Consider the following 18837-nt stretch of genomic DNA (forward strand, 5'->3'; position numbering starts at 1 on the left):
ACAAACCAGATTAAGAACTTAACTTCTTATTGTCAATATTTAAATTTTTGGCATTTATAATAATCTCACCACGAAAGCAGCGTTTCCTAAATGCATGAGGTAAATATATCTCTTGAACTACGCCCCACAGTCATGGGTGGATTACTGAATGGGTCTGCAAGGCAGAGGCCCAGGGGCCCAAAGTCTCAGGGGGCCTCCAGGTTTTCATCTGCAAAGTATCACTCCAATTGAGTGACAGTACTGACCAGGAAGAGACTCAAAATTACTACAAATATACACTGAAGATTTCAGAGAGATGCAAGGTACACCAAGAGAGACAAATTTACTCCAAAAGGGGCAAAACGACCACAAAGAGACACTAAATTACTACAAAGAGACACAAGGCAACCAAAAAGACACAAAATTACTTCAAAGAGACACATAAGGACTACAAAGACACATGTAACAAACTGAACTGAAACTATGTAAAAGAGGTGGTGGGGCCTTTCGCATATCTGTGCCCAGGGGCCCATTGTCTTGTAATCCACCCATGCCCAGAGTTGAACTACAAGGTCTTTTTCAGACCTCCATAATGTATGGAAACACACAAACTTTAGTTGAATAAACAGTCTGTTGAGTTTGTCCAATCTACAGAAGGTTCAGCTCCCAGGGAACAACATAAAGCCAGCTGCATGTGATCTTTCTCTGTTTCAGCCACGACAGGCGTGGACAGCAAGTCAGAGTAAGGCGCAGTTGTGCCCACAGGTTGACAGTATAAGGAAAAAGAAAAATTGAGTTCTCAGGTTTTAAATAAAAGACGCTTTGTGTGGTTCCCGATCCGTCCTGAGACATGTAGAGCTTATAGAAGGAACGCTGTATCTAGGCCAATGCCATTACCAGATGTGAGACAAGGGGGCCGACTTCCTGTGGTGCTTCTTCAAGAACTGTTCTTCCATTCAACCTCAGCTACACATAAAGAAACACACACAGACACGCTTACATGAGTGCACACATAGTAAAAACAAACCAAAAACTACCCAGAATCCTTTATGAAAACATTTTTTATTTCTTTTATGAAAAGAGGGGTAAAGTTTGCCTCTTGTTGTTACAAAACAGATATAATTTACAATACAAATTATATGAAAAGTCTTCAGAATTATAAAAAAAAAAGTTCACTACATGAATTCCAAAAAAGCACACAGCCATCTGTAAAAAAAAAAGAAAAAAAAAAAGACTGATGTCAAACTAAGTGTACTAAGTGTAAGAAAAATTCAGTACCTCAAACTATAACTGGAAATATTCTGCTAAGATGATGGATGGTGAGGGGAAGTATTGGAATAATTGCACAGATTCCACATGATTAAGCTTAAAAGTGCAGGCACATTCTTGTCCTTAAAAGTCCTGCAGCTGGATGATGATGATTAATTACCTCTATTTGAAAGCTCTGACATAATAATTTATCAGGCTTATACTTACAAGTGATGCAGCTGCAGCTGATTTGGTGTCAGTTAAACTTTCAGTTAAAGAAAGCCTTCTTTTGGTTATCTCTCAGTTAATCACATTATACAATGACATTTTGTTGTTGCTGTTTTCCTGCAGATGCCAGACTGTCATTTAAAATAAAACTGAACACCAAACCCCAACAACTTTCCGTTTGGTATCAGATAGGTTAACCATCTGTCATTTCAAAACAGTGAGGGGATTTTAATGTCGCGTCTCCCTCCCACTACTATACCACAGCATTCTTCGCCAAGCTGTAAGAACAGTCAAGATTGAGGGCCACCTCTCTCTTTGCTGTTATCTTTCAGTCTCTCTGTAACTCTCCCTGCATCACGTACACATTTATGTGCAGGGGTGCTCCGGTCTGTTTTATCTCAGCAACCACCACACCATGGGCCTTCGAACCAGCGAAATCCAGGTGTCTGCAGATGCAGATTACACATTTATTTGCTCTGTATTTAAGGCACTTTGATAAGAAACTGCTTTTAAAAAAGGTCAAAGCCAACCATGCTTGTTCACCATTAACCCAGAAAATTTACTTTTTCTTCAGTCTCAAGAGTCTTTGGGTTTACAAAAGTCTGCTTTCATGCTTTGACACAAACTACAGAACCAAAGGAACATTGAATCCAAGCTGCTACTCCATTCATTGGGATATTTCAGTGCAAATTAGTTAAGGAGACTCATCATTAGCATCTACTCATAAAAAGTCTGTTTGCTTGTTCACATTTGAGTGGCATCCTTTTGTTTTGTAATCATCTCACAATGAAATTCTGAATCACTTCTGATTTGTCCAAACATGAGTTTGTTGTGCCTTCGTAATATTTCATACACCCGCTGTTTCTGGCTGTGCTCCGAATTGGAGAATACCAGATCTGCTTCCTCTCTAGAGAAGTTCTGCTACATGTCCTCTGTTCAGTGGGAAACCCATTTACACACATATGGACTCAATCGGTCAGTCCAAGCCCTTATGACTTGAAGAGTTTGGGGTAAAGGGCCTTAATTGGAGACGGGGTGGTGATAACGTTCCCAGAGGAGATGGTTGTCTCTGGACCCCCCTCCAGCTTCTGGGATGCCACCTCTGTTTTACTGAAGCTGCACTCCAAGAACGGCATCCCGATCTTCTTCACTTGACCATCTCTGGTCATCAGACACGGCCGACAGAGCAGCCTCAGAATCGCTCTCCTCATGTCCTTACTGGTCAGGGTGTAGATGATGGGGTTGAGGAGCGAGTTGACCATAGCTACTCCTAGGAAGTAATCAGCCTTGTAGAGAAGGCGACAACTTCGAGTGGGGCAGAAAAAATCCAGGAGGAGAAGGACGAAGAGAGGCAGCCAACAGGCAATGAAGACGCCCAGTACAATGGTGACCGTCTTGAGGAGGGCAATGTACTTCTGCGACTTTCTCGCCAAGCCTTTCCTCATGCTGCCCGACAGGCCCAGTCGCTGGCGCTGCGTGTTGGTGCGGACGATGCGGAAAACTCTAGCGTAAAGGACAACGATGGCCAGGAGCACTGCGCTGAACACAGATACGCAGAAAAGGATGTAGCTCTTGGAATAAAGCGGGAGGACTGTTGAACACTGGTCCAATCTGTGGATGCAGTTCCATCCCAAAATTGGGAGGACCCCCAAAAACCCTGCCAGGGCCCAACTTGCACCAATCAGTGCCAACATCCGCCCTCGCTTCGCCCCGTGGTATGGCCTCATAGTCACCATAGTAACATGGCGTTCAATTGCAATAGCCAAAAGACTAATTATAGAGGCAGCCAGGGTGATGAAGACCCCTCCCTCCCTGAGGAACCATAGCAACGGAGTCAGTTTCAGAGTATTAGGTCCGGACATAATGATGTTGGCCATGTATGTAATCCCAGCCAGCAGATCTGACAGTGTCAGGTTGCCCAGCAGGTAATACATGGGCAGGTGGAACTTCTTGTTCCTCCAAATGGCGATGAGAACCACAGCGTTCTCCAGGACGATGAGAAGACACACCACCAGGAACGCAATGCCCTCAGGTTTGAGTCCTTCTCTGTAGCGGTCTTTCTGCAGCTTGCCGGTGTAGTTGTAATGCTCCACAAGGACAGAAATGTCCTGGTACTCCCAGAAGAACTGCAAGTAGCCTGGAGAGGAGGGTGTCGGGGAGCTGGGGAGTATTGGTGTGGAGGGGGGAGTCCCTGCATGAGCAGAACTTGAAGCCTCCATGCTTTTTGTTGCTTTTTTTTCTTTTCTGCCAGAAGTCAAGGGCTATAAAGTCATTTTCGTTGACATGCTTTTTTTTTTTTTTTTGCAGTAGGAGCCGTGAAATATTTGTCCGAAAAGACACACAAAAGAGACGACTGGGCTCCTGCAATAAAGGAAGGGATTATGAAGTTGATACAGTGTAATCCACCAGAATCCCTAGATGTTTTCTTTTCTGCCAGAGGACGGTGCTCTTGAGCTCTGTCTGTCCTGGTTAGAGGGTCCACATGCTGCAGAAAGACACAAAAAAAAAGGCATGAAATAATGGAAAGAAAGGATGCAGAACCACAATCCTTAAAGATTAACGTTACTTACCTTTAATTAACAACATCATACTCTTAAATGAAAGTAAATAAATAAATATTCTTATATTTTCAAAGAACTAAGCTATGTTGCACTGACCTATAACGCGTCTCAACAGACTATTCTATGTTGTTTTCAGCACTTTTTATTGTTGGTCACATTTTGACATTTTTGGCAAGGCTATACTATGCGATTGTTTTGGTCATTTTTTCAACATGCTAAAATATGACATTTTTGGTGGTTTTTGATCGTTTCTTCACCATGCTACACATTTAAAGTAAGCCACCAAACCACAGAAATGCAATGAGTCAAAACACATGAATCATAAATTCACAGAAAAGTAAAGTGTAGGCGTAAAGCTGAACGCACATACATACATTTTCTGTTACCTTGGAGTGTTTTATGAAATTCAAACAGTCATAACCTCATGATGTCCACTAAAACAGATGAGGGATTACTTCTGTTTATGAGTCAAAATATGATACCAAAGGCCAAAAGCACAAAGAGACCCCTTTTAACGTCAAACATTTAGTCTTTCCAATTGTGTTTAAAGTGTGTGTCAGTCACTGTAAGGCTGTTAGACAGAAACCATCGCAACATGTGCACTTAATTTGGCACACATGTAGAGGCCACCCCCCCAACCCCAGCCCCCCAGCATCACCATACCACTTTCACAGTATAGATGAGGTGTGTTTGAAGTCTCGCACACATGCAAATATACTCAAATATCCAAAGTCTGTGGCATTTTCAAACTACAATCATAAGTACGCAGAAGGTCGTGGTTGAATTATTTTAGCCGACATTGTTAATGTTGAAGACAATCAGGGGTGATTAGGGTCTGCATTCCTCTGTCTCTGTCGTGTGAGGGAATGTTTTTCTCGCCCCTTGAATCATATGTTAACATTTAACAAATGGTCTGGAGACTTTAACCCATTCAATCTGCTGCCAAGCATTTGGGAAATTAATATAATTTGTCCATGTTGGCACAAACATCTATGCATCAAGCCCTTCAATAGTTTGAATTAAATTTACACCATGGATAAATATGAATGAGATCATGAGTGAACACTGGTGTCCCAGTGTCAAATATTAATGATGAGATGTGATTGAGAAAATACCCATGTTAAAATCACAAGAATCAGAATTTGTGGTTAAAATATTGACAAGAAAAAACATTTTAAAAAATCTTATTTAAAACAATTTTAAATGAAAAAAGTTTCTTTCTGGGGGGACTACTTTTTTCCCCATATATTGCTTATATCTCCTATAAAATCTTGTTTTCAGCAGCAATTCTTTTCCTCAGGTGTAAATGGTGTCACAAAGCAAAAGATTAAGATTATTATTAACACACATCAGTAATTTTTATATATAAAAATCACAAACAATCCTAAGGTAATATTTCTGTTTCTTCTGACACTCTGTTCCTTATAAACGAGACAAAAATGCAGCTGTATGAAAGTGATCTTAAACAACATGCCAGCAATAACATCATCTGTCACACACTGCATTAGAATAAGAAAGAATCACAAATGAATTACCTTGAAATTGTTGCCGTTATCCTGCACTTCATCTGCTTTTCAGTGAGGAGAATCCAAACAAGAGCACCAAGTGACTCAAACTGACAAGGCAGAGGGAGTGAAGTAGTTCAAACATGCAAAGGGGGTTGGTCTTAACCAAAACTCTCTTACTCCCCCTCACACTCCCCCTCTCACACACTCTCTCTCTCTCTCTCTCTCTCTCTCTCTCTCTCTCTCTTGCATGCATTAACACACGTTTGCTTGCATGAACACACAGATATAGCAAAAACATTTATTTTGGCTGCACACTATCAGTTCTCTTCTTTCTGACAGGCACATGAGAAGGAGCTAGTGTGATTATTTCATTAAGATCTCACTGAGGCCCGCCGGTGCAATCAGTGGCTTTAATTACACAACCACAACAGTTGTAGCTTCACATTTCAAAATCCACATAATGTCATCAGGATGATGGGCGATATGAACTGAATCGTCCTGATATCATCATGAAGACTTGTTTTATCAGTGCACAACAATAACATGATGTGAGCAAGAGAAAAGTAGCTAATTTTGCCTACTCAGGCCTCCTAAATTTCCCATAAAATAAGGTACATGTGATATCTACCAGGGTGTAGGTCTTGTTTTAGCACTGAGAATGATACATATGAAACTGGGGTGTGGCAGGTCATCCGTCAGAAAATTTGGAGCATCAAACACTTAATTTCATGCATTCTGGTGAATTGTTATGCACCACTTACTGCCATTTCTGCACAATTTATGGCGTAAATGACATTAATTTTGTCAAAATGAAAGTCCTCTGCTACTTTCATGTTTTAATGCATATTTTCCTACATCTACATCTATAGATATATGCATGCAATATAGAATGTGTGGGTTACAAGAAGACCACATGTGTTGCCTGTCATCAGCTTGTGAGCAGGTAACATTTGCAGGATTGCAAAAGCACCAGTAAGTGCATTGAAAACAATACAGAACATGTTAAATTATGAGGAAGTCCTGTTCATTTTCAAGGGTTCTAGATAAACACCACTTCCCAACTTTCTTAAGAAATCAGAGGTAAATAAAAAGCTGTTATTGTGCTGGAAGAACCAGTTTTGAGAAGGACATGGCTCAGTGACAATTCCCCAAACTCGCCAAGCTAATTGAAACGTTCACACTGAGCTTTTTGTTTTTTTCCCCGACTTCCTCAGAATTTAGATTTATTGCTCCCACGATTATCTATTCTACAACCCCCTGATTATGTAGCCGGGGAAGTGGAGCAAATACAATTCACATGGTTTATGTTGCAATGATGGCATCCCAATTCCCAGAGCCTGTCAGTAGGATTTTAGCATGCTTTGACATGCTTCAGTGGCTCACCTGTGAAGCCTCCGCTGCAGGGCATGCTGCAGAAGGTTTCTCGGGACAAAACAAAGTAAGGGAGAGGTGAGAGGGATGCTGTGTGAGCCTAAAATAAAAACTTTTATTGGGTTGTTGTATGTTTCAAAGCTGGTGATTGATATGCTGACATGCTGATATGACATGTCCGCTGAGCACAAAAAGCATTGACTTTTCATATTTACTTTCTTAACCCATAGGGCTTTGACAGTTGGAAATCCTGCTTTTTATCCGGCTGCTCCTCTGATGCGTTACACTCCAGCATCTGACTATTCAAACACAGGGCTCCTTCAACTAGACCTGTTTGCTGTGTGATTACTGCCTGGATTAGCCAAATAGTCCTCTGGCTCCTTTGTGCATGTCTGAGTATGAACAATACACAAGCACATTGCTTTCTCTCTCTCTCTCTGTCACCTCTTTTATATTTCACTCTCTGTCTCACATGGCAGACCAGGCGCCAGAAGAAAATGTTGGCATTGTACAATTATGCAGACCACAAATATATTGCATGATATGTATCATATCAACATTTCTATAGTGAAGTTATATATGCCCTTTTTACGAACCAAGCGCAGTTTTTCCAGTGGGGACAAGCTCACAAAAAGTGTTTTTTTTACCAAGACATCACAGCTTTTCCAACGGGGATTATTTCCCCCCCCAAAAAAACCTGATATTTTAGGCATAAACATGATCTTTTACAAACCATAACCAGGTGTTTTTTGTGCTTAAACCTCCCCCACGTTAACCACAGTGTTATTTAAACATAAAGTTTTCACAAATCCACCAAGTAATAATGCGCAAATGCAACGTTTGCATGACATACAATGCCAACATGTTTTTCTGGCGATTGGGTTGCATATGGTCCTCATCTAGATTTTGTGTTTGTGTCTGACGGGGTCAAGTGCCTGCTTTTCTGGCTCCTGATAATGTCAGTTAAGTGCGACTGTGTGACATACTGACACACATCAGTGAATCCACAGATCAAACAGTCATAACATCCCTCGAGCCAAATTATTTTCAAAAAGTGCTCGGAACTTTATGTCAAAACAGCAGTTGAAACGGGTTCAGTTAGAGCCGCTGGCTAAAATTAAAACATGAACTTCAACATTGCACAGGAAGTCACTGTTTGGGGGAACTTTCCCTCCTGCTCTTAGTATGTCTGTTTGTGTTTATAAATGTTACATGTTTCACCCACACTCCCTGCCGTCTGCACTGCTGTGAGTAGGAGGGGAACCCTATCAGGAGATCATTAAAGAGTAATATCCTGGCACGGTGAACGCAGAGGCCTCACATCAAAGCCGCAGAGAGAAACAGGCCTCTGACACTGAGGATGAGTAGTCTAACAGACGGACAGGACTCACACTACCCTGCACAGGAAGGAAAAGCTATCCTCTTTCATCTCTACCTTCATCTGTGTTTTACTCACTCCGGTCTGTTTTCCTGTTACCGCTTCATCTCTTTTTTATCACACTTTTCCTGTTTTTTGTCAGCCCTCACTCACAGTTTACACCCTATGTTTCTGTCTTTCTTTATGCTCCACTTTCTGTACAGCAGCGCCGGAAACAGTCCACAAGGATCTCCCTCTTTGGGATTCTTAACGTGTGTTTTTGGCCACACACACTGCTGTGATGCTGACTGCTCTCAGCTTAGCCGGCTCCACTTTGGGTGTGGATGTAATGTTGACCTCGATGGGCCAGTTATGTGACCGACAGGACCTGTTTGTGGTGCACGAGGGGTTTATTTTTGGTTGACCACAGCCACAACGCTGATTTGATTCAACCCGATGGAGTGATGGCTTCTCTAAGCTGGCAGTGCCAGCAGCTACAAATCTCAGCTGTAGTGTTAATATTTTTACAACCTTGATATTTTTTAGCCTGTGTGGAGAGACATCAAAAATATAAGACTCATGTAGGACCACCAACAGCTTGGGAGTTGGAACTCTTATGATATCATTTTTTTTAAAAGCTTTTTTAGGGTGAATTTTGGCCTGCACATGAACCTGACCTGCACTTCCTCCAAGTACAATAAAACTTAAACCTGTTTGAAACCTGGATCAACAACTTGGACGTCTTTCACAATTACTTAAACCTTTGAAATCTGGTTTGAATTCTTTCAAAAATACATGAGAAAAGGCAATGAGCAACTTGACAAAAAAAATATTATTTTAAAAAAACTAGGCAGAATACCCCCAAAACTATATTTAGAATTGTTATTATTATATATTAAAAATGCAGTATTATTTTTATTTAATTTCTTTAATTACTCTCCTTTTTCTTTTTTTGTGCTAATTTTCAGGTAATTTTCCTGTTCCATTTTACTAATCTCTTGATAATTTCTAGAACACATTTTGTCAAGTTGCTCATTGCCAACAAATTTCAAAGGGTTAAAATATCCTAGACATTATTTCAAAGCTTCAACTTTCATCTGTCAGACATTAGAAGAAATTTTGATAACTTAAGAGGCAAATATATGGCAAACTGGGCTTCAAAACTCCATCTAAATTGTCTCTGCCTGCCAAGCTCTCTCCAGTCTTCTTCCTCATCACCTAAACACTTCAGGCTGGGGTCTCGCGAAGGCTATCGCACCGCTGCCCCCTCTTGCAATCTATCACCACTCAGTCCTCAGTCCTAATCCACTGATAAGTCCCCAAAATCAGACTAGCCAGACCAGCTCTGTGACGATAAGACAACATTCCTCACCGCTTGCAATTGTATCTCTTTTTGCACTTTTTTTTCCAAACGCTCACTCGCAGCAGCAGCAGATTGTACCTCTTTAACTTCATCCTCCCTTCTCCACATTTCCATATAGCCTCACTGAAGCGTGATGTTTACTTTCCAGTATGCTATCACTCGATGGGCTCACGGGGTTGCGTTGCATGACCTAAGACAGTCTGACCCACTCATCAGTGCATTGTTTGTTTGGATTTTCCAGCCGACTTGCTGCGGTTTGGGGGCCACTCAAGGGCGATTTATGAGGATCTGTGCCTCTTTTGAAGTGCTCGCAGGGCACAGTGGCTTCAGAAGGAGGGATGAGTTAAGGAATGAGTTCAGAGGAAAAGTTGAAGCATGGAGGGAGGGGGAGGTTGTGGGAAAGGGGTACTGGTCTTCTTCTGACCACAGTTGAGCAGTTGCTGGAGGATTTGCAGCGTGGAGCAATGACTCATCACAATTAAGCTCTTCTCTCGCAGGAAATGACCCCCTATTACTCCAATTAGAGTGATAACAGCAGATAACACCTTGGGAGGAGACACCAGTGATTCTGTATTTACATCTGTTTTCTGTGTTGTTCATTTAGATGGCAGACATCTGAACCCGACTGCAGGTCTCATGCAATGGTTTCCAGCCTCTGTCGGGGTGGTTCAGGTCATCCAGCTCTCCACTGGTGATCCGGTCTATTTCTCTTGGCTCGGCTAAGTTTCAGTGCCGAAGCTTTGTTGGGCGAGTGTGGCTGCAGTCTGGATGTGTTCACTCCAGCACTGGCAGGCTACAGGCCTAATGAGATCCAGATTTTTCTTGGTTTAGAGTGTGATACCGACACCCCTCTCGGCTCCACAGGGCTGCAACCGTCTCACTCAACCATCAGGATGATGTGTTCATTCCTGCGATGGCAGAACTGACACATGACTCCAATCGAGGCTTTGTCCCCGAGGGCGTCAAAGAGTTTGACCGTTGGAGACTTTGCATATGCTCACACTTTCACTCGTGTATCCACGCTCTCTCCACAGGAAAGCATAATTCCTAACTTTGATGTGACTGCTCCGCCTTTGAACAAATATTTAACTTCATCAATACGTCCTTAACCTTCCATACAAATGTATCCATGTAGATTTAACCCTAAAATATTATCTATTTCTTATTTGATGATAAACTTCACACAGAAATAATAATAAATGAGCATTTTCTGTGGTTTGTTCAAAGACATTTTTTCCATTTTCTGTTTTAAACCCAGAAAAGACAAGAATGGTCATCACTAATGGGAGATTTGTCCTTACAGCTGAGGTGGGGACTCAAGTCAACTTGTACTTGAGTCAGATGCAACTTGGACTATAACATCAAAAACTTTACTTGGACTTGAGCCTTTTGACTTGATACCTTGCCCCAAGCCAGTTTGGGGGGAAAAAAAGTTAAGACAAGTTTTCAATATGAGATGAGCTAAATTCAACAAAACAGGACTGAATCACTCAGAATTCATTCTGTCGTGGTACTGGTTAATAGTGCTATATGAAATGTATGAAAGGTAACCTGAAACACAACTGCAAATCAGTGATAAAGTTGCACTGTGTCTGGGGGTTGATGAAACCAAACAAGTTTTACATCCATCCGCTATATTAACTTAAAAAATTGGTGATATGTAAATGTTTGTACAGATTGTTCTGATTAATTTAATTTGATTCAGGTTTAACTTTAATAAACATAAATAACATAAAATAAATCCATATTTGGACCCACAACTTATCTGAAAAGATATCATAGAAATTTTGTAGGTATATGAATTCATATTAAAGTTATGATATGATACTGTCCCTTGACATTGTATCATATGATTGCAGTAGCATTAACTTAAACATACTTTTATAAACACACCCAGGATGACCTTAATGAAGTTGAAACACATCGGGCTAACCATAAATTTGCTCCATATACTACAAGTGTTGATAGACGTTTTTCTGTGCACCTTGGAAGTGGGTGAAGCTGTGCCAGAAATCTCTACTCTGCAGATACACATGAACACACACGAATTCTGCCCTCATGGATCTCTCCAGAGATATGATGGTAATCAGAGGAGATGGGCGGACAAAGACATTACAACCGCACGGCAGCCATACGGATCCCTGCGGGACGCTCACTCAGGGATTTTGTTGCTTGAACGATTCCTGCTCTGTTGCTTTTTGGCCTCTTGAAATTCCATCTTGCTCTCTGTTGCTGAAGAAAAAAAAGCAAACAGGACAAGCACAAACCAGTAAGAATGTAAATGAATGCCAGATCTCCGAGTTTTGGCCCCTTTCTGCATCCCGGGATAATTTGTAAAAACGTGCAGCCAAGAGGCTGATATGGTGAGAGTGAGGAGAAGGGCACGAGACAAGCTCAGGCCTGAAACCTTTTATTCTACTTTTCCTTTTTTCTTCTTTTTAGTCTTCCTTCTCATTTTCCACATTTGACCTCTGCTCACTTTCTCTCTCAGTAACTCTCTCATGTTTCCGTTCAGAAGGTGTTTTATAAAGAGAAAGGCGAAATGGGCAGGGTACCAGCTCAGTCAACCAGACCTTAAAGTTAGCGTGACTGGAAGTGATTTGGAATGAAATCTGGTTTCCCCCTTTTGTTTAAATCTTAAAACGCATACCACTCAAGAAACTGCTGACCTCAGCTGAACAATTAGCTCCTTACATCTCCTTCAAACCAAACCAGAGTGACGTAGATGGCATCAATGGTTCAAAGAATGGTAAGATTCAGTCTGCTCAGTGTGGTCACGGATTTAAAAGAACAACTTTTAGCCCTTTTCCATACATATGTGCTGGCTTGGCTTGGCTTCACTTGACTCAGCTCATCAGCTCAGCATGACAGGGATATGCATCTCCATACAACAGGGCTACCCACTTGAAGGTAAGTGTTTAATTAACTATGTACTTGTGTTTGTGAACCTACTGAACATTTTCTGTCCATCCCACTGGTGTTACTGTTGTCAGTAGGCACCCCATTTACATAGACAATGTCCTTGCTGTAGCAGCCATGGGTTTGCTTCCAGTTTGTAGCCCTTTGCTGTATGTCATTTCCTCTTTCCCCCTTTCATGTTTACACACTGTCCTGTCAAATAAAGGCAAAAGCCAAAAAAATGAAGAAAAAATTATTCTTTTGTTCTTCATCCACAGACCAAATGTTTACCATTCTCTTTACTTTTTGCAGTTTTCCAAGGCACATTTGCACACTGATGAAGTATTGGCAATAGTAGTGGCAGCCATTAACGTATGTCACTCAATTGTCACAGAATGTTGAGGATAAATAGGCCCAATGATCACAAGGCCCATCTGATGTCACCACAACCTGCTTGGAGGCAATCAGGTGCACTTTGGCCCCAGCCCCAGCATTGGTCCATATTGGGACATAACTCACAGAGCTTAAATTGGTAAACACAAATCTATGCCACATCAATATGATATGGTTAGACTCTGCACAGCCGAAAATGACGTGTATCATGTCTGAACTCTAAGTATGGACATGATTCGGTTAGCTTGGCATTAAGACTGGAAGCAGGGAAGCACTGCACTTGGCTGCTGGTCGATAAGACATAGTTACAGCATATGACTCTTTGTAAAAAGACAAGTTTGTTGTTGTTGTTAACATTTTTTTAGCTTTAGAGGTGTTGCTTTCTCTCTCACTCTATACTCAAGTCAAAGTAATATGTCTACCATGAACAATGACTCAAGTAAACATGAATATCTTTTTAGGATGTGCAAAATCAGGATACAACTGTTGGCAAAGGTTTTTTGTTGCTGTTTTTAGAGTAGCCTGGAACAGGTCCGCTAATCAGACAAATGAGGATAGCCTCTACAATTCAGATATTAATCTCCCACTCACAATCCATCTCTTTCTCTTACCCTCTCTTCCTGATCATAACATCAAAGATTAACATTACTAATCATAGATTAACTCAGCTAATGTCAGCTGGCTAACTGCAGTTTCACCTACCTTATGTGCTACTTACTTCAATGTGCCTGTGGAGGTTAGAAGAGGAGTTTTTAAAGGGATGCCAGCAAGCACTTCATCATGTTACTGTTGTCCTTTTTAGATTTTGGTCTAAAAACTGAGGCCAGATGTGGACAGGGATTGTCTCTGGAAGCAGCCTCTTGCTCTGGGTTTTGATCCGTCATCCTCGCGCCCTGGTCAAAAGACGGTGCAACATTTTCCTTCAGGCAGCTGATAAAAAAGTAAATAGGCAAAAAAATAGATTACCACAAGTGAAGTGAACAAGTGGAGCGCTTTTTTAAAATAGGAAAAACTTTTTTTTCTTATGTTTGTTGCGTGTAATGCGACTTTGTAACCCTTCTGCAAAAATATGAGTTGTATCTTTGAAAATTTCAAACCTCGTTTAAATAGACAAACAGTTAAACAGTTATTTTCATGAATTTGTCAGCCTATAAAAAAAACACATTTAGGCCTTTTTAAATAGTGGCCTAAAGGAAAGTGAGCTGCTGATTGGATTTGTGTAACGGTTTGATTCCCTGTTCACCCCTGTTAACACAAACCTGTTCCTGTTTAGCCCATCTTGAGTGTAAATCTTTGACTGCACTCTCATAAAAAAAGTTAATTCAAAGCATTGCTGCATCACAAACTTGCCAAAATCAAAGCTGAAGGATTCAGCAACAAGCTAATAACACATCCAAGATCTGAACTGTGTTAACACTCTTGGCCTTCTGCCATGTGATATGGGTTGTTATCCATTAATGATTTTTTGGTTGCTCTCCCATTCAAGCTGGCTTGTTCATTTTTACAATAGGATGTTTTATCAATGTTTTATCAAAACGGCAGCACATATTTCAGCCTCTTGCTGTGCCTGTAATATCTGTCACATCTTACACTGCTGCCTTGCCAACGAATGCCTGAGATGAAAAGTTAAGATAAACAGGGTACAGTAAAAATACTCATTCAGAGAACTCTTACTACTTTATCATATAGACTTTTAGACCATAAAAGCCTGCACTGTATTGTATGTAAAGCTTCATGTATGATCTCCGATAGCCTACTTTGTTTTGAATGACACTCAGGATCTTTCAGCAAGCCCATTAGTGGAAGTCAACGCTCTGATGTCATTCAAGCTCTGCAACCAATTATGTGCGGTTCAGAGACATTCATATGCAGAAACTTAATGTCTTCCTCGGTTTCTGAGCCTCCACGTCTATGTGTCAGTCATCCGTCTCTTTAGCCCCCCGACCCCCACCATTCCCCCCACACCACCAGTACCGCCCCTCCTCAAGAAACCACATTTCCAAGCTGCTTGTTCCATTGCAAGCAATTAGATGTCAGGTCACCAGCACAGCAGCAGCTGGGTCCTGTTTCAGTGTGCCGCAGTGTAAGTTCAGAGCAGGTCTCAGTAAATGGGGTATCATGAGTACATCAGCAGATTGAGCACGGACACAAACCAGCTGGCCTTTTCAGCTAAGTTGCTCCACGGTGAAAAGTGAAAGAAAAGCGAAGGGAATTTTAATTTAGTTTGAAAAGTGTTCTAAATGAGAACTGTAGTGTTTTCACCTTGAGCAATTGCAGCAACAGAATAATCACATCGTCCTACGCACTCACATGTACAGGCATGTACACACCCACTGAGGAGTGGGGCAAATTCTTCCAAAGCCACATTTGACTCCTCATTTTTCAGGCATCCCTCTCTTTGCCCTCATGGTCTAGTGGATCAGAAATAGACACAGCTTTCTGCCAGAGGGGACAGAAAAAAATCTCCAGAGTCCCAAAGTTCCCAGTCAAACATCAGTCTGTTGAAAATCAGTCAGTTTCTCATGTTTTCAACTGTGTCCCAATAAGTCCCGACTCCTGATTAAACAGTTTTCATTTGATTGCGACCCAAAACCGCTTAAAGGATCAAGTTGCGGTTTACGTCCAAACAAATCCAAATCGTACACTTGCTCATTTGTCAGTAATGTGCAGTTGAAGTCAAAGTTGTCGCGTCAACTCAGCAGAGGGCTTTCAAATCAAGCAGCGGTCCAGGGACTCACTTGTTTAAACCAAATATCCTTGCACTGAGTTGATTATTCGTCAGTCCCACAAACTTTTTGGCAGGTCTATCAACTTTACTCAAAGCCACAGAACTTGTAAATTCTAGTCAAGATGCCAGAGTTTCCAAAGATACCAAATAAGCCAGGATGAATTACAGGGCAATGTGTATAAAATGATGCAAAAACATTACTGTACAAATATTCCAATCAACATAATTGCAGTGTGACTTAAAGGAATACTATGCCAGTTCTCAACCAACTTTGTGTTATAACAATGTGGCTAGTATGTAACTGTGGAAACTTTCCTCCGTCTTACCAGCGCCTACATCTTCCTGCTCATCCCTCAGCTCAAATTGCATCATGCAGCAGAATTTTGCTGGCTCAAAGGCTGTTGCCCAAACTACAGATTGCTCCTCTGCATATCTGTATGCCCACCAGCCCAAACACAAAGAGTACAGAAGTGGAGTACAGAAGTGGAGTTTGGTCTGCAGAGAGGACCAAACTCAGATAGGACTGTAAAACTAGGCAGAAATGATCAAATATAAAAAAAAGATTCTGTTACTGTATTGCCTATTTCTCACAAAATATGTATTCAAAAACATATTTTAGTGTATTGTTTGACTGTAATAGGAGAATTTGGAAACAGAAAGTGGGCACCATACTGTTTCCTGTATTGTAAAAATGGAGGCTGAAAAAACTGAGATTAGGTAAAAGAGGCACATGTTAAGGTGCAGAAAAAAAACATTACATTCAGATGGTAAGCGAACACCAGACTCCCACATGAAAGTCTGTGGTTTGTTGGATCCCTCCACCGCTCCTTTCGCCCATCCTATAGGCAGTCTTGCACTCTTTATATTACGTCGATACCATCAGTGTTTCAACCTGACACCATCATGCCATGTTTCGTACAGGCACGACAGGTTCTGTCCAGCAATGTTCTCAAGAGATGCCACCCAAGCCCAAATCATGTGGACGTGGTAAGTGCCATCCACTGTTATATAATAACACCACAACCAATTCTGTTTGGCCACGTTCTCACCTGACGCCATCCAGCAGCGTTTCAGGTGGCTTTTGGTGTCAGGATCTTATGCCAAAAGCATTGTCAGAGCAGTGATATTTTACAAGTTCGAAATGAGAATGGGCTGGTTTATTCATCCATTGCAGCACACTGCATTCTAGTACTTGCAGGTTTTCTACCTCTTGAGCAAAGGAAAATGCAACAGTCCTTTTTCTTTGTTTTCTTTAGTTGTGTAGCGTCAATTTCAAAAGTATTTTTGCCTTTCATTGCATAGATAGCCCAGTTTTGAAAAGACCATCCTTCCAGAAGTGAAATCATTTTTTAAAGCAATTATTAAACTCTGGAAAACCAGTTTTATTTAATTGGTTCAGAAACATTGGGAATAACACAATGGGAATCCCACAGTTAGCCTTATGTCTATACATAGTTGTGTTTCAGTACCAATCAGTGCCTTGGGACCTCAGAGATCAACAGGTCACTGTGAATTTCAGCTCCAAGTCTTATTTTCATGTTTTGTTTGGGTGCTTTGCAGGAGGGAGGGTATTTTAGTTTTCCCAGTGACTGATAGGACTTGTTGTTTACGGAAGCACAATTATACGAGCGACTGGGCAGCGTAGTGGTCCCAAATGAGTCCCCGTGGACCTGCTAATGGCCAGCGCTGAGGTTTGGAGAAAACGTAGCTAGTGTCTTTGCGTGCTGCTATAAACCATTTTACTGTTTGTTAACAGTGTAGACACTGTGCTGGGCCCTCTGTTTGCAAGGTCTTCCATGTTTCATGTTAGCATTGAGCAGGATTGAAAGAGGCAGAGGTATTTTTACATGTGGTGGAAAGGCTAGAGAGGGAGGATGGATTTCACAAGCTTCCTGATGTGCGTCTGACATTCCCACTGGGACTTGTCATCTGGGACCCCCCCCCAAAAAAAAGGTAGGGTGGCAGGAACAATTCAGTGGAATAGATGACTTGAAGAAGGAAGAGCAGTCTGAGAAAAATGAACTGAAAGTCACTCTGAAGAAGGAAGAAAGAGAGAGCTGGACAGAGACAAAAAGGACAACTCACCGACAAGACGACAATATACAGATCTAAATAGGAGCCAGTTGCACTACTTTTCTCCTGTCTCACACATAAAACAGCTTTAATGAAAACATGGAAAGATCTGTGAGTGCCTTTCTCTATGAATTGCCAGGAATATGCCAGTGCCTTAAGAGAAACGGCACTCTTCTTTCAAGCTTGTTTAGACTGGAGAGCAAAAGATCCTCCATAATTCCTCACGCTGTCATCTAGTGTCTTCTCTTCTCCTATAACCTAAACTGTCCCCCCGTCTCTGATCATCCTGTCTCCTGACTTTCACTCCCTATATAGGGCTCAGAGATTAAATGTATGTTCTTGCACATCTGTGCTTATGCTTGGACAGGAAAACATAAAAATCCCTTACAATACAGAGGTGATTGGTCAAGGACACAAATGTGCTGCATCAGCTGCGGTACATATTTTAGCATGTGTGTGTTTGATTGCCTCACACAAGACATATGTACAGAACAGTCACTTGCTGAAGTTCATGGGCTCTGGTGTTTGTCTATATATCCATTAGTTCTGGTCTGTATTTGCATGTTTCTGCAGCAGCAGGGTACAGTATGTATGGGAGGTTTAGATGAGGAAGAGAATGAAAATGGTCTGGGATGCATCTGTGTGACGAAATGCAGTATGTGGTAGCGTTCAGCGTGTGTGTGTGTGAACTCAGCTGGACACGCTGGACTTCCCCCATCAGGAGGGGGGAGTTGTTTGTTTACTTTACAGTCCACTATTCTGCACATCCGTTCTCACCCAGGCCTCGCTCCCACTTTCTCTCCCAATTTCCCCAACTCCCCTCTTTCTCCCTTTCCCCCAGATCTGAGCTTTGCTTGAGTCCCTCTTCTTCCACTTTATTTTACCCTTCAGATCAGTACAGAGGTGAGAAAATATGCAGGATCTGAATCTCTCTCCAAGGGTCATTTTTCATACTACTGCTTCAATCACTTTTCATGTGTATAAACCAAGCAGCAACCTGAAAAATGATGCCATTGCATAACTGCAACATAATGAGGCTGGCTCTAAGAGAAAAGTCGATCTTGGGCCCCCGAGAAAGTGCACTGAGTTTTGAAGCCAATTTTTGTAGTGGCCAGACAGTGTAATTACAC

At 41.6% G+C, this 18837-nt stretch overlaps 1 protein-coding gene and 1 long non-coding RNA gene across 2 annotated transcripts in view; both read right to left on the reverse strand.

Moving 5' to 3' along the window:
• Positions 1 to 1022: 1022 nt before the first annotated feature.
• Positions 1023 to 5646, reverse strand: s1pr5b (sphingosine-1-phosphate receptor 5b). Its single transcript, XM_042485315.2, has 2 exons — positions 5552 to 5646; positions 1023 to 3940 (listed from the first exon to the last, which is right to left on the reverse strand). Exon 2 carries the CDS (start codon positions 3672 to 3674, stop codon positions 2445 to 2447), a length of 1230 nt encoding a protein of 409 aa, XP_042341249.2. The 5' UTR covers positions 3675 to 3940; positions 5552 to 5646; the 3' UTR covers positions 1023 to 2444.
• Positions 5647 to 9194: 3548 nt separating this feature from the next.
• LOC148189902 (uncharacterized) overlaps positions 9195 to 18837 on the reverse strand; it is a 75199-nt gene continuing 65556 nt past the window's right edge. The window contains exons 3-4 of the long non-coding RNA XR_015776128.1: positions 13625 to 13836; positions 9195 to 11847 (exon numbers count right to left, since the gene is read on the reverse strand). This is a non-coding gene — a long non-coding RNA (uncharacterized LOC148189902). The remainder of the gene's footprint in view (positions 11848 to 13624; positions 13837 to 18837) is intronic.

Source organism: Plectropomus leopardus, chromosome 3, assembly GCF_026936395.1.
Source record: "Plectropomus leopardus strain MGB_pleo_1.0 chromosome 3, ASM2693639v1, whole genome shotgun sequence".
NCBI lineage: Eukaryota > Metazoa > Chordata > Actinopteri > Perciformes > Serranidae > Plectropomus > Plectropomus leopardus.